General features: G+C 40.0%; 1 protein-coding gene across 4 annotated transcripts; it reads right to left on the bottom strand.

Moving 5' to 3' along the window:
• Window positions 1-160: 160 nt before the first annotated feature.
• On the bottom strand, window positions 161-16,137 carry mia3 (MIA SH3 domain ER export factor 3). 4 transcript variants are annotated; one of them, XM_083934223.1, is made up of 28 exons: window positions 15,995-16,137; window positions 14,399-14,532; window positions 14,205-14,291; window positions 12,097-14,116; window positions 10,955-11,506; window positions 10,334-10,464; window positions 6,849-6,980; window positions 6,488-6,509; window positions 6,312-6,400; window positions 6,117-6,194; window positions 5,824-5,934; window positions 5,666-5,737; window positions 5,470-5,574; window positions 5,191-5,313; window positions 4,998-5,085; window positions 4,785-4,849; window positions 4,576-4,666; window positions 4,337-4,475; window positions 4,034-4,196; window positions 3,911-3,946; window positions 3,705-3,772; window positions 3,359-3,444; window positions 3,008-3,121; window positions 2,274-2,336; window positions 2,146-2,192; window positions 1,960-2,028; window positions 1,061-1,478; window positions 161-924 (listed from the first exon to the last, which is right to left on the bottom strand). In XM_083934223.1, the coding sequence occupies exons 1-28, from the start codon at window positions 16,113-16,115 to the stop codon at window positions 662-664; spliced, it is 5,487 nt and encodes a 1,828-aa protein (XP_083790349.1). In that variant the 5' UTR covers window positions 16,116-16,137; the 3' UTR covers window positions 161-661. The 4 variants fall into 4 exon arrangements, with proteins under 4 accessions (XP_083790349.1, XP_083790350.1, XP_083790351.1 ...); XM_083934224.1 differs by having other exon boundaries at window positions 161-909; XM_083934225.1 differs by lacking the exon at window positions 1,960-2,028.
• Between the last annotated feature and the right edge of the window lie 406 nt (window positions 16,138-16,543).

The following is a 16,543-nucleotide window of genomic DNA, read 5'->3' as shown; positions in this document are numbered from 1 at the left end:
GTCAATGTTTCCGTCTAAACAGCAGCACAGATGTATGCCTTATTTTTTTCTAAATGAAGCAAACATATTGAGACACATGTTGAAAAGTATAAGTCTGTAAAATGCATCCACTGTAAGGGAACTGTAACCGGTTAGTAACATAACACTGACAGCTTTTACATTCTTTATTATTAAAAGTTCTACCAACATAGTAAAATAAGTTATACATCTGGCCATCAAATTACACATTTGTTTTACAGTTGGCTCTAAAGCAACAGCTTTGGGAAATTATGGTTTTCCTGAAATGCTAGAAGCTAAACTCCCTCCTTTTTTCAAATTAATTTCCACAGGAAATGACATTTAAAAAAATTGCCCCTTAAAAATCATTGCTATATATATTTTTAAAAGAACAAATGAAAAATCATCTGGCATATAATGAATTATTATTGCACAATAAGCAGTTTAAAAAAGTGGTAACCCTCTCAACTCATTGATTTCAGACACATAATTATTGATGCTTTAATTTAACGACCGAGTTTTCTTTTTTAATAAACATAATTGCAGCTTTTATTTTATAACCAAAATATGAAAATAATCATGACCTATGTTTGGACTGGATCTGCGTTGTTAACATTATGGGTTCTGGGTAAATTCAAGTTCTCTGCCACAGCTGGTGGCATCTTTAAGGCTTGACCATCGCTGGCCTCGCTGAGTCCTGAGGTGCCTCCTGCTTCGCATGCAGGTCCTGTCTGGGGCCGGTGTGTGCGTTGTGGAGGGCATCGGGTGGAGTGTGACCATATGCATCACCATGTGCAGGATGGGGAGGGACGCCTGGAGGCAGGTTCATTGGTAGACTGTTGTGGTCACGGGGTCCTGTGTAGCGCATGTCTGGAGGCATCGGTGGACGCGGTCCCAAAGGTCCACGGACTCCTGGACAGAACAAAACTTAATATTTTGGAAAGATGAGGCGTTAAAAACTTTTTCTTCCACTGCATTCTTGTGGGCTACTACTCAATGAACCTGAAAACACAAAAGTTCAATACACTTATTTACCAGCAGAACACTTCAGGGCACAACGTACCGTGCGGTGGAGGCATCGGCCCAAAGTGAGGAGGTGGAGGGGGACGGAAGTGTGGTGGTGGTGGACCTCGAGGGTCAATGACATGTCCAGGGCCTGGCCTGGGGTGGAAAGCGTGTCCGTTGGCGGGTCGAGGTCCAAACTCTCCTCCCATTGGTCCAGGCAGTGGCATACCTGGGTGCCCATTGGCTGGTAGTGGAGGTCTGTGAAGATGAGGAGGTACATTTGGTGGAGGAGGACCATGAGGACCTGGCGGGAGGTGGTAGAGGCCAGGGCGTGGAGGTCTGTAGGGTCCAGGAGGTGGCAGACGGCCGTGGGGTCCAGGGGGGAGGAGCTGCTCATGGGGTCCAGGGCCGGGGGGAGGTCCTTGAACCATGGGTCCTGGGTCCCTGATCGGAGACACTGCGAAGGATCCAGGTCCCTGAAAAAAAAGAGTAGTGTGCTGCGTTTTTTTAATGCAGTCCCTCAAATTTTAGTGGGTCCTGGAAGTGAGTTTATATGAATTATAATTTTAGTCATGCAGTGAAAAGATCCACAAACCACACAATTTGCAAAAAGTGCATTTAGCCAAACCTCAAATCACATGACCAGTAACCTCACACCGTGATTATTTAGATAAAAATCAAACCATTTTCCCAAAAACTCAACCTCTGACACACCTTCGCAGACCCAAATATTTTCCAAGACATGTTTTAGTTGAATTTTAGACGATGAAAAGAATCCCTGCTTCTCTCAGTGCTGTGCGGACAGGCGAAGCCACACACTCAGCCCAAAAAGTTTGAGTCAGCCCCAGTGAAGCAAAATGCCTTCAATCTCTTCCCAAATCCAAATCCAGCTTTAGGGAAGAGGCTGGCGTCCTTGCATACGCCTTCACACCTGGACTGGCCAGCCTCTATACTCACTGGCTCTGGACTGTCTGTGGAGGCCTCAGCCTGTGCTTCTGCTTGTATCTGTGGATCTACTGCCTCTGTCTGTTTTAGATCAAGGACATACACAACGAACATGTAGGTAGGAGCTCTAGGCCTGCAGATGCAATGAGGGAAGGAAACGTATCGAAATGACTCTGACTTTATTAGGAAAAGACTTACGGATACATCCATGTTGGCAGGTGATGAGCTCCGGGGGCCCATCATGTCTGAAAGAGGAGAAACCGCAGTGTTGGAGGAACGTTATAAGCCAAGGTGAACTCTTTGAACAGAGACTGCAGGAGACATACCCATCCCAGAGATGTGTTTGTTTTCAGGGTAACGACCATGTGGGTCTGAAGGAGGCCGTGGACCTGAGGGGAGGAGAAAAGAAGATGCAGTGATGAATGAAATCACTCAAGACTCTGCCTGTGGCACTTTTCCAGGGAAGACACAGTTGTAAGAAACAAAAAGGAAACAAATGAATTACAAGAGCAAAGATTGGTCATCTTTAATCCATGAGGACAGTCAGAGGAACAAAGCATTATGAGCGACTTTAAAGCCCCTGAAAACATGATTTCAAATTGAATTATCTGTAATTCATGACTAATAAAGCAACAATCACAGATAAACACACCCTTCTGTATCATTTATTAAGAGTTTAATTCTTGAAAATCCATTTCATCTGCTTCATCAGGATTGTTTAGGTTGTGGGGCCCATTACTAAGAAGCTGATTGAGGAAAGTTTAGGGCCTTTAAAAGAACAAAAGGATGAAGCACATTTCAACTGCAACAAAAATAAAATACTCCACAGAAGGAAATTGGTGAATGACTCAACTAAAAGAAACAAAACAAGAGCAGGAGGGGGGATGTAATACACAGTGGCAAAAAATAGAAAGGAAGACCTCAAGAAGGTGAAAGAACTGAAAAGGATGAAGTCAGGTGTGCAGGAGGAGAAGGACTTAAAGACAAAAGGTTGTAGCGGAGGGATGATGTCCAACTGTGGCGAGGATTAAAGAAGGTGAAGTAATCCACTGGGACTCACCATACGGGTCAATTCTTCGCCCCACTGGGGCAGAAGGAGGGCGCCTGGGTCCCTCTATCATTATTGGAGGGGATGGTGCACCCCCACTCACAGGAGAGGGCCCATATGAATCACCTGTTATAATCAAACCGTCCGTTTACCAAAGGAAAAGAAACAGCTCACAATACACTTCAATACATGCAAAGACGAGGTCCTCGTTCAAGGCTCTCTGAGGAAAGGACGTTGAAATGAAAAATTCCCTCATTTACATGCAGGTTTTATTAGAAAACAGCATCCTCTTCTCAAAGCTCTGGAGGAGGAGAACTGACGTAGTGGGGAAAAACAGCAGGAAAGGTTGTGTGGCCTGTTTACCTTGGCGAGGGCCTGCAGGTTGTCCGGAGTTTGGTCTGAAGAGGGGAGCGCGGCGCTCATTAAGTTGGGAGGTAAGTACAGCGAGTCTGTTAAATGGTAAAACAATAACAACAAACCTCTGATTAGATGCAAAATAGCTCCATTAGTAGACTGACATCATCAAACTGCTCCTTTTGTCCAAACAACAGACCAGAACTAAACAATATCCAATTTATTAGGAGGAGGAGGGAGAGCTGGAACCAGTGAATGTTGCTTTGAGAAATAATTAAATCAATTATAAATAGTTGCCAATTCATTTTCTGTTGATTCATTGAATTGTTTATACTATAATACTGCCAACACTTACTTTTCGCGGAGCTTTGATGATTCAAGCTTCTCTTGATTCAGAGCTCGCTCTGCATTACGAGCATTTACCTGGAAACATAATAGAGATTGAGTGTGAAACAAGGATCTTAATGCCTCATCTTAATATCAATCTATGGACTTCAATATTCCATTTATATCATGATGGCACATATCAATAATAAATTGTGCTACTTTTGTTCAGCATACCCAGTTTGAGTGAGTTTTGTTTTCCTGCTCTTTTATCTAAAAAATAAAGAGAAGAAAAGATATTCAGCCAGGGTTCAGTCGCATTTCTCTCTATACTTGCTCATTTAAAAAATAAAAACCTACCTGATCTTTATAGACTTCCTCCGTCTTCTTCATCTGATCCTCCATTTCATTAATGCGGTGCCGTAAGACTTTAACCTGCTCCTCCGCCTCGACAGCTTTTCCTCCCACCTCAGACAACTGACTCTCTTTGCTTCGTCGCTCCAACTCTTCCTTTGTTAATTTCCTGTGAAGCCACAGAAACACCCGGTTCCTGCACATCTTTTCCACTTCAAACACATGTTTTTATCAATGAGATGTCTGGATTTCTACAGTGTGTAACTGCAGGTACTGAAAACATTGACCGACTGTTACGGCATCACTTACTGCTGCAAAGCATTTTCCTTCTGCTGGTACATTTCGACCATGATTTCGTTTTTCTGCTCGAGGACCTTGAACTGGCTCTCAACATGGCTCTTCTCGCTTTTTAGGGTTGCAATTGCATGCTCCAGCTCCTGGTGTTGTTCTGTTGTCAAATACAACAGCATGTTTAGAGAGAGAGGCAGGAAGAAAGTCATATCTAGACACGTTTATGATTTTTTTCCCCAAAAACACGACCAACTTACCTTCCAGTGACTTTCTAGTCTTTTCTTCATTCAGCAGTTTGGTCATGAAGCGATCGCGCTCTTCTTCGACCACAGTGAGAGTGGTCTGGACCTGTTCACAGATAAGGTAAATTACAACATATTAAAGCAGGTTAACACTTTACCATTATTAACAGTTACTCTTCCTTTCATAACTACGGTGAGCTCTAATTAGTATTTTGACATCTTACTCGAGAAACATCCATCATCTGTTTGATCCTGTTCTTAATGGCTGTCTTCTTGTCTGAGAAAGACACTGAAAGATAATGAACCACTTAGTATGCAGCTGAACACAACATCATTTATACTGTGATAGATGACAAATATGTGCTGGTTTAAAAACCACAGAATCTTTTAGAAACGTAGTATAACTTTTACTTAAATAGTAACTGGCTTGAACTAACCGGGTGCTACTTCACCATTGGGTAAAACTTTGGGGTCACCTTTTTGTGAATCACAAGCGTCTAGGTCTGCCAGAAGTTCGGACAGCACCTGTCAGAAAACGTGTTTTTGTGTGGGGTAAGTTGATAAGTACAGCTGATAACAGAGAAAATTAACAGTTAATTGTTTGACAATTAAACAAAAAAGATTCCTGACCTCCACGTTGTGATCTTTGAGCACCACAGAGTCCTCCAGCTCTTTCTGAGACTTCTGATAGACTTTAATCTGCTCGCTCAGCTCCTTGTGTTTTTCCTCCCAGCTCTTAATGGTAACCTTGAGCTGAAAGAATAAAAGAGCTTCTCAGGAAAACATTATCTATCTAAAATGATCCTGCTTCAATTAACTCAGATACAAAATCCGGTTAAAGATTTAGACTTCTGTCGAGAGCCCTCAGAGATCAACAAAATAGCCAAACAAGTCTGCATATTTTCCTACCGTTTTATTTTCTTCTTTTTGAGCTGAATATTCTTTCTGAAGACATTTGTGCTGAACGTTTCGTGCGTCTTCACGTATCTTGGCCTCGTCCAGGAGAACAGCAGTCTGTGGCAAAATACATGTAGGTGAGAAGTTAAGCCACAAGTTTTGTAATTTATAATTTTGCATGTGCAGAAGATTACGCAAGGACTTGTACCTTAGTGAGAGCTTCCTGAACCTTTTTCCTGCTGAGCTGTAGCTTCTCGTTTGATTTCTCTAATTTCTCAATCTGTTAAAGAAAGCATTATGAGTCATGAATCTGAGACGACACTTAAAGAACAGGAACAAAAAGAAATATGATTATTATACAATTACCCTGGTGCTATTCTGCAGAGATTTCTCTCTCTCGTCTTTGAGTAGTTTTTCATATTTGTTCTTTTCCTCAGCGATGTGTTCATTCTGTGTTTCTGCCTCCAAAACTATACTCTGCAAAAAGGCAATAAGAGAAAATTCATTCCTTATCAAAGATGGAGGCCATTTTACTTGCTGTCCAAATGACACACAACACACACAAGTCATTTACAGTTAGAGCACTTAGGTACACTTCCCCTATCCCTCGACACAGTACGAGTAAATACATAAAGACAAAAAGAATCCTTAGCGCTTACCTCCAGGTCTTGCATCCTTTTCATTGTAGAACTAACTGCTTCCTTGGACTGTTTCTGAGTTTCTTTCAGATGTTCAGTCTTAAAAAAAAAAACAGAAGGAAAAACAATTTAGAAAGTTTCAGAAATAAAATAAAAAAAGTATAATTTTTCAGAAGTAGATCATAGATATGTGATCACATTGAATTTGTAGCTTACCTGTTTCTGTAGTTCAGACATTTTGGTGAGAGCCTCATTCTTCTCTTTTTTGAGCACCAGAATTTGCTCTGCCAGCTTTTTTTCATCCACTGTGTCCACAAACAAACAGTATGCTACCTGTTAGATTTTACACTTCTGCATTTTGCAATGTGATGTATAAAAAAAGTAAAACATACCTAGATATTCTCTCTTCTTTACCTAAAATGTTTAGAAAATCAATAAATAAAGATTAGTTTAATGTGTAAACAACACAGTTTGGAAAAATTGTCACATCAGGATCATCATGTGTATGTAGTAATGTAACTTTATAAGGTCAGAAATAATGTATAAATGACCAGCAATGATCCAGATAAGATAAATATTATATTTTGCAGATCTCAATATGGAGATCATGGATAGCTAAGCCAACATTTAAAGACATTTCGATGCAGTGTGCATCTTCAGAGTAAAAACCTCATTTAATCAAAGCACATTCAATTACAGTATTTATTCATTTTTTGTTGGCAGAGGTGAAAGCAGCAATATTACAACACTTACTGCCAACACGGTCCTCCAGAAGAAGAGGGTGAAGGTCACCACTCCAACCAGAGCCGTGATGACAACACCTTGCCAAGGACAACCGAACAAGGTGTCGCCTGGCTTCCACTCTTCTGGCAGTAATGAAATCACCTGATGGCACACAAACACACCCACAATATAAAGGAATGATCAGGGACACGATCAGGGATGATGCAATAAAGCAGGTTAAACATAGTTCCTAAAGATGGGAGGTATATGTCTCAATAAACCAACTGGGAAGTACTCTTGTTAACCTTCTTACTGTGTTCCAAATGTGAATCATATTATGAAAAGACTAAAAATAGAGACATACGGCAAGTCGATATTTAGCAAAGCACAGCAAGACAACAGCAAATTTATTGCAGGTTAAGGCTCAAAGCAACTTCCATTATTTACACATACCCCTACACTGAGATACTGTGTATTCATTAACCCAAATCTGATGAAGAAATGAGTGATGTGTTTCTCTATACACAGCACTAAGAAAGCTTATCAAGATATCAGCACATTACCATACAATAATAATACAAACCAAGTTGTGTCCTAATGCCAAAACAACAAAGATTTCATGGACCAATAAAGAATTCTTAAATATTAAACTGTGATTTATTTTACAGTTAAATCAATCATTATACAATAGGTGTTCCCTGCCGAAAGGCCGACATATTTATGAATTGTATCTGGGAGTGGGAATTGAGAACAAGTTACAGTTGAGAACCGGTAACAGAGAACCGTAACCATATGCCCAAATCTTCTCTCAATTGATCTACACTGTGTTCAGACTTGTATAATAAAACAGTTGTGTTGACACTGACAAAAGAAAATTGATCAGAAATCAATAACAGAATGAGATAGATAGCAGAGCTGATAATGGCCTCGATATAAATAGATTCGTATCTGTTCCAATCCCTTATTGTATCAGTAGCCAAAATAGACCATGATTTAATTTACAACTTAATTATCATGCAGTGTACCAGGAAGAACTCCGCACTGCATATTACTGCAAAGAAAACTTTGACCTCAGCGAGTGGCGGTTCAGACAGGAACAAACACACTCTCTATGGTTGAAATGAAATGCAGGGATTACAAATAAATTAACACACCACATTGCCTGGAAGGATTAACATTAGCACTGCTCAGCCAACTGCATTTCAAAAGTCTACTTTTACAATATAGCAATGGACAAAGGCAGGACTGCAACTATACTATGTTTCAGAGCATTTAATGTCTTATTCTACACAGAAAAACAAGATGTGAAAGACCAATATGGAAGTTAAAGATCTGCTGTCAACATCCAGGAGGCAAAAATCAACTGAATCGGGTTTGGTGAGTGAATTAAATTCACGTTAACATTCAAGACAATGTGCATCATCAGCCATATGCTCATTAACACGTCAGCAAGCCATGATAGCATAATAAACACACACAAATGTCCACTTACATGCTGCAGAAAAAACATGTAAACATGATCCGGCTCCATGACAGGTCTGGGTAATGCGTCACTCTCCATGTTAACGTTAGTCTTGGAAACAACAACGGAACTAGCACAAGCTCGCTAGTTTGACAGGTGTTAGCTTGCTAGCACGTTAGCTATAATTCAATTAAAGCGTACAGTTGAGCTACCGTTAGCCGTTAACGTCAAAGTCCTTAAGAATGCGTAGCAACAAGCACCGAATACGTTAATCAGATGGTCGAGACGGATGAGTAACGTTACTTGGCAACAGTAGCTGGCTAACGGTCATAACAGATGAGTGTTCGGGTTCCATTCACTATCAAAAAAAATCAACCGACAAGCAGGAGACGTTAGTTGAGCTGGAGGTTCAAATATGGATTACAATTAAAATACAAAAAGCGATTAAGCTACATAAATGAATTCCACAGCATATTGTCCTTCTTGGCACTGCCTTTTAATATAAGTATCTGCCTTTATATGCCAAAATAAGGCCCACCGGTTGTGGTATTAGCCAGCTCAGCACCGGCTGTGTTGAACTTCAGCCTACACCGCGACAGTCAACAAGACAGGGGGAGGGCCGAGGTACGTTCAGGAGAAATCGGACATTTAAAACGTGCTGATACGGAGGCCCCAATGTTCACCCTGTAAACACTGACACCTCATACTTCAATTGATATGTATGCGGATTTACTTTAGTAAAAGTAGTAACAACAACATTGTAGAAATACTCAGGTAAGAGTCCTACATTCAAAGTGTTACTGAAGTAAAATTACAAAAGTATTACTATCAAAAGTACAAGAGGCTAAAAGTACTTTATTATGATGCAGAATTTCAGAATATTATATTATTAGACTGATAGATTCACGTATATATCCATATAATGTTGCAGCTAATAAAGGTAGGGCTAATTTTATCTACGGTACTTTATACACTGCTGTGTAACTTACATAAGACAATATATGTTATGTTATTTAATTTGACAATATTTTGTATTAATAATCTGAATCTTTAAAATAGCTAGTAACTAAAGTTATCAAATAAATGTAGTGGACTAAAAAGTACAATATTTCCTCTCAAATGTAGTGAAGTAGAAGTGTAAAGTACAATAAAATGAAATCACTCAAGTACGTCAAAATTGTACTTAAGTACAGTACTTGAGTAAATGTGCTAAGTTACTTTCCACTACTGCTAACAGCAAAAGGAGATAAGCATCCAATATTGATAACAGCTGCAGAGACATAACAGAGTACAAATTTAACATTTTTGAAACTGTCCCCATGCCATTACATGATTTACAACTATAAAGTGTATGCAAACCTTTAAGGGAGCATACTGAAATTAAGTGTAGTTCAGGGTTCCACAAAATTCTTTTATGAATGGGTACTGTTCATATTATTACAACATTATTACTATGGATGGACATGAGTATTTGATCTGGATGTCAACCCAAAGACTTGCTTTTTCTTTTTTTGCGCTGTCACTGTCAATGTCTTACGAGGATGCTAAATAACATGAGTAAACAAGAGTAAACAAGACTAAACTTTACATGAATAAAATTTTAACACATAACTCGTCCGTAAAGATTACATTGCCTGAGTCATGTCAAGGTGGTTGTTTAACAATGAAGACAACAACTGTTATGATCACACGCTTTTTAAAGACGTCATCAAAAACTAGTTTTGAACCCTGTTCTTACATAAGACATTATTTGCAAGCATAATAATTTAATGAGTACTTGAATATGGAAATGACTTAATAATGCCCATCCCTAATTCTTACAGACCTTTCAAAGAGGCAGCACAGGTGGACTCGTACTAAGTGACAACAGACTAAGAAATTCTCTCACGAACAGCTATTATTACGATGTTCCATAAAATCATATCATATTGTTTCCTTGTGGCTCTGTAGCAAATGTTCTGTGGCATGGTACTGTTGCATGGCTCTGTGAGCAATCACTGGTTTAGGAGCTGGTTCAAGAGTCTATACAGAAGCTTAAAATGCTTAGCCTTACCTCAATAGTCCACTCCTCAATTTTACTCTTCATCATTGAAAGGATGCAGCCAATGTAAACAATCCCAGTTGAGAATAATCCCACTTCTTCTTCGTGAATTTCAGACCCTGGTTCTATGGAGTCAAAAGATCCTGGAGGAACAAAATGTACCTGTCAAATTATGTGCGTTAGCGACAACATGAAGTATCTTCCATTACGATTTATCATTTTATGCTCTAGAAAGAGTCCAAGTATTATATGATTACCAATCAATTCTACCAAAATCAAGTGAATCAAAGACAGACCCAAACAAGTCTCATGACTTCTAACTAAATAAAATCTTGAGAGGGGAGTTTAACCTGCAGCAGACTGATTTGCTCACCCCACAGAACTTTTGAACTTAATTTTGCCATATTTTGTTGTTACCCGAGTCCAAAGTGCTAAAAACAGTTTAACATTTTCTGATTATGCCACAAATAGTGTGACATTTTGTAGGAGTCAAATTTAAGGTGAAGGGGCTTGTCAAAAATGTTCTTTCTACGTTACAGACACTTGCATGCTCAGGAAATAACATTTAAAAGACACAAATGATCAAAGAACTTAATAAAAAAAATATATAATATAGATAATATCGTTATAAACCTGAGAGGGAGTGCTCATCCTCAATACTATGGCCCACGTCTAAGGGATTTTCCAGGGTGTCTTGAGGGACCTTCTGCATGTCGTCTGATGCACTGAAGCTCGGCTGATTGTCTTTGTCTTTATTAAGGTGTTCGCCATCCTCCTCCACACCGATGTCCGGTCCACTGTGCGCATCATCCAAAACCATCTGCTCTTCTTTAGTCTCTGAGCTCGGCTTATTGTCTTTGTTTTTATTAAAGTGTTCGCCATCCTCCTCCACACCGATGTCCGGTCCTCTGTGCACATCATCCAAAACCATCTGCTCATCTTTGGTCTCTGAGCTCGGCTTATTGTCTTTGTTTTTATTAAAGTGTTCACCATCCTTCTCCACACCGGTGTTCGGTCCACTGTGCGCATCATCCAAAACCATCTGCTCTTCTTTAATCTCTGCTGGCTTTTCCTCATGATCGGTTACAGTGAGATTGTCATCACTCTCAGCCTCAGGGACGCTGTCAACTTTGTCTTCTTCAACAACGTGGAGTGTGCCATCTATTATATTTAATTTGTGTTCATCTACAATGAAAATATTGAAAAGAATCAACAACAAATAAGCAATTAGGCATTAGTCCAGTGGGTAACATTCTGTTTGTGTAAGGAGTTTCTGGTTAGAAAAGGTTTAAATCCTGGAAGGAGATTTTAGTTTTCTTCTTTAAGGTTTGTCTCAGGTTTCCAACAAACACATTTGATTAAATGACAGCAGGTGTGGTCTAAGGCTTTGTTAAAGAGTAAGCTATTTGTTTAGTCAGTGAGACTCTCCTTAATAAAAGAGAACACACTGAAATGTAAGGGGAGAGTTTTTTTTCTTCAGCAGTGGCCGCAGTTTACGGTGCTGGCAGGGAAGTGAAACCATCCCAAACGGTCACTTGAGACACATCCTGATGTCACATGGACACGGGCTGCATATCTGCTGTGAGACAGTCTCAAATGCTACATTCACTTGATCTGCGGATCATGAGCTGATGCAACAGGCTGTCGCTGTTTATGAAAGGCACAAATCAAGATGTTAAATGGTGGTAAAAAGCGACTACCAATCACAGATCCTGCAGCTCTTATCTATACAAAATACTCAAATTGAAATGATAAAGTAATAAAAGCGGACCTACCTTGTTTATTATCTGATGCTTTCTCTGTTGCCAAAGGCGTGCTGTCACTAGCGGTTGAATACTTCTGTCGTAAGCTGAATGCGAGCTCCTGGAAGTCATCCAGAATTTCGGTCTCCTCATCCAAACTACTTGTGTCCGTATGCAGGTCATAATTACGCTTTGTGTCTCGGCCATCCAGCATCTTCTCAATCTCGTCCAGGATGGTGTTCTCGGAGGCTTCCAGGATGCCCTCGAGTGCACTTTCAACGTCGTGCGTAATACCTGTGTGTGAGAGACGGGTAGCCTTCAATTCTATGTCCAAGTCAGAGAACATGGCCTCCACTTTGAAGAGATTCTGGAGGCCCAGAAGGTTTTGGATCTGCGCCATTTTCTCCTCCGTGAAGTGGTCTCGGAGCAGAGTCAGTCTCAGCACGCTGTCGCTGAATTCTGGCTCTGGAGTCAACTCAGTGGGCGGAGCGGTTTCAGGTGGGGGTTCCTCAGAGTGTGTGTTGTCCAACTGTGGGAAAGAAAGTGCATTTTCATCTTCAAGTAATTCTTCTTTCTCCTCCTCTTTCTGTTCATCTACCTCTTTCTCTTCTTCATGTTCCTCAGGAGTCTCCGGTTCGTCTGCAGATAATTCTGGTTGACTGTTGTTACTCTCTAAATCTGTCACTGAATGCTTATGTATCTGATTAGGAAGGCTGTCATCTACTCTCTTTTCATCATCTTTGACATCTGAATTCTTTGATTGTATCTCCTTAGTGAACGGGTCAGGGTGGCTTTCAGCTTCAGTAGTGGCTAATTCTGGATCTGAAACGGTTTTGTTTTCGTCCAATTCATTGTCTAAATCCACCCTATGCTCCACTGGAATGCTACTGTCTAAATCTTCAGGCACTTCCTCCTCTACTTCTTCGTGCTCAATGGGTTCATGTGTTGTTTCAATATCTGAATGTTGAGCTTCAGGAATGGCAGAAGTATAATCTTGTGGTACCGGATCCACTGATATGGTACTTGCTTCCTTTTGATGGGGTATCGGCTCAGCAGTTGGTTTCAAAGTTTCCTCCCATGCGTCCTCTGGTCCGATGACTTCTCCATCACTCTCGTTATCACGATCAAAATAGGCTGGCTCTATGTTCTCTGGCTCTTTTGGTGGTTCTTCTGCAGCTTCTTTTACCTCATCCTCATCGTCCTCATCGTCGTCTTCCACAAAACTTAATTCTTGTGCTGTCCTCTCTCCCCCGGTGACAACTGAAAAAACAGCATCTCCAAATGACGTCCACATGTTTTTCTCCTCTGCAGCCTCTGGTTTATCATCATGTGTTGTTGGAGGACTCTCGTGCTGTTTGAGGGAATCAGATGTTGGAGTGTTTACGGTTTCTTCAGAGAAAGACAGCAACGGAGTTTCTTCTTTAACGTCCATGTCTTCTTCGGGAGGATTCTCCTCATGTTCACTTTCCTCCTCTTCATACGGGGTAACACTCTTAGTGATTTCTTCATCAGTGGTGACGGCATCAAAAGTTGTTCCAAGGGTTGTTTTTAACTCGGGGAGTTGAACTCCTTTAGAAATCGAGACTGGTTCGTTTGCTGGAACAATTTCATCTTTGTCTGTATTTGTCTGTATCATCTCAGGTTCCTCCTCAGATTCTGTGGTTGTTATACTCCTTTCTGACACAACATTTTCAAGAATGGACTCTACCGCATTTTCCTCAACTTCTGCGCCTTCTGTAGCTCTTTCAGTGGCATCAGGTGTATCAGACTCTACTACATTTGTAGAAGATGATTCAGTAGTCATGTTGAGTTCATAATCTGAGAGTTCATCAAGATCCTCAGAGTTATCATGGTGCTCAGTTTGTTGTTCACTGTCAGTTACATCATCTGCTGATGGCTGTGTTTCTGTCTGTGCATCCTCTGCATCTTGCATTTGGTCAGATGTTCCCTTATTTTCATCGTCGTTCTCCTCCTGTGAAGAGCCTAACAGCAAATCTATGTCGTAACTGTCAAACTTATCAAACCCAGTGTCAAAACAGACAAAATCGGTTTCCTGAAAAGATGAAAAAAAAAATGACATTATTAAAAAGATATGCATTGCATCAGACTCAATTCATTTAGTCAGCCACATATTTTCATACCTCTGCTGGAATTTCTATTTCATTTTCTGTATAACGGTGGTTAACTGCAAGAAGACTGTTTGGGAAATAGCCAAAGTTATTTCCAACCTATTGAAAAATACAAGAAGAGAACATGTTGAAGAGTATAACTACAAAGCAAAATAAGTCCTATAAGTCATCAGGTTCTGATTAAATATTAACCAGAGTATACGTACACTTCCGGCCCATATGTCAGTCCTTCTGCCCGACAGTTTGTAGTATACATAGATAGTTTCTGATTTCTTGACCGACAGGAAACGACAGTCTGGTCCCGAGAAATCTTCTATAGCTTTTCCCCGACACAAAAGCACTGTAAAAAGAAAAATAAGAAGAATTAGAATTGTTTTTAGAGGGGTAAGCTTTGTCAATGATATTAATCACACAGTGCTCTTTCAAGAATTAATAATGTTGGCAGACAAAAAGGAATTATACTTAAATATCTTTTTTTCTATCCACTCAACAGGTCTACTCCTAATGATTTTTCTTATTATCAATTCATCTGTCAGTTATCTTCTCCTTTGATCCGTGTCAGAACATAGCAAAAAAACATTTTTTAAAAAGCCCAAGCTGACTTATTCAAAATGTCTTGTTTTTCCCATTTGACAGTCCAAACCCCAAAGATATATGGTTTAAATGATAGCTTTTACAACATTGGCTTTAAAATGACTTAGCCTAATTTTGCCCTTTTCATAAAACATGCAACACACAATGATGAGACTGAAACTGATCTTTACTTGTTTACAGATAAGTGAAGAGTTTACTATCTGCATTGTCTGCATGACATGCCATTGTTGTTATACAAAACAAAATAGCATCTGGTCCTGTCTTAAGTCTCCGGTGTTGGTTTAAACCATTTGACTGAGTAACTGATCATTGTGTGCCTTTCTTTGTTTTATGTGTCTAATCTTTACCGTTTTATGACTCCATAACTAATTTCTTCTCATGCTAAGTCATGCAATATAACAATTCCTTATCACCTACAGATTTTGTTGTTGTGGTTAACACTTTGGTGATATTTTGACCTTATGCCTGTAAAAACAGCTCTAGGCTAACTGCCCCTTCAGGCTTGACATACTGTATGTTGACGTACAGCCTTTTATCTTATTTTATGATCTTGTATTTCGTTGTTTGTGAATCCTGTTTCTTGTGCCAACATCCTGACAATTTGGCTGTGAAGGTACAAAAAAAATAAAATGTAGCAATACAAGCTAAAATGTAAGCACAACCTGGCTTTTGTTACGCTTTCACCTAAAGCTAACGTCCAATTTAAAGCGTTAGCTTGTTAAGCTAGTAACGTCTATGTTTACCCTTTACATTAGCTAACGTTACCAGGAGAGAGGTAACAACAGAGCTATGTGTACTTTATTAGCTAATAGTGACTGTCGTTTGGCCAACGTTAACAACAATAGCAACGCTTTTGCCCAAAGCCGGCCGGTGGCTAGTTAGCTTCTAACTTTAGCTGCTAACATTAGCCACCACTATCCACCCAGAACCGCAGGCCCGAGCTGCTAGGCAACCAGCCAACACTACGTTCTAAATCAGAACGAATAACCTCCGCAAGCTATTAACTAATGTCAGTGAGCGGCACGTTGCTACAGTTTCAGAGCTGCTACGGGAGGTCATCCAGGTCACAAATATCGACTGGCAACAGGTCCAGAGATAAGGCGCAGTTTATGGCTAGCTGTAGTGTCGGGATGTAACGTTAGGGAAGATTGCATCCTTCAAGTCCTGATGAGCTATACTATAGTTCCAACAAGCCAGCTTAAACTTACTGCTGCATTCCTCATCGGCGCATCTTTTAAAGTCGGAGAACCTTTTTTCCAAGGCTGCTGTTGAAATAAAATTAAATAAAAGTAATAAAAAGCCCTGTCGATAAAAGTGTTTTGCTGCCATGCTGGCAGTTTTTGACTCTTGCTGCTGCTGCTGGAGCTGAAGGAGCCGACACGTCAGCAGATCAGATCCGGCTGCTGGGTGTCGGCACGGATTGGTTTACATACAGGATATAAAGTTTGGATTTGGCTGCTTCAGTATGACTGGACAAACAACAACTTATGGCAGATGATGCAGTGGTCAAAGAGAAACTACACCAGCAATCGGTCTCATCATTTAGTGCACTTTCTACTGGGATCATCAGGGTCTACAACATGCACACAAGGATGTTAGAGATTAAATACCAGTAATATTCACTAGAGGATTATGGCAATACTGTATATATATTTATCTATTTGTATATATATATATATATATATATATATATATATATATATATATATATATATATATATATATATATGTGTATTATATATTATTATATATATATT

The sequence above is a fragment of the Echiichthys vipera genome (genome assembly GCF_963691815.1).
Source record: "Echiichthys vipera genome assembly, chromosome: 19".
NCBI lineage: Eukaryota > Metazoa > Chordata > Actinopteri > Perciformes > Trachinidae > Echiichthys > Echiichthys vipera.
This window is presented reverse-complemented; position numbering and strand designations above follow the sequence as displayed.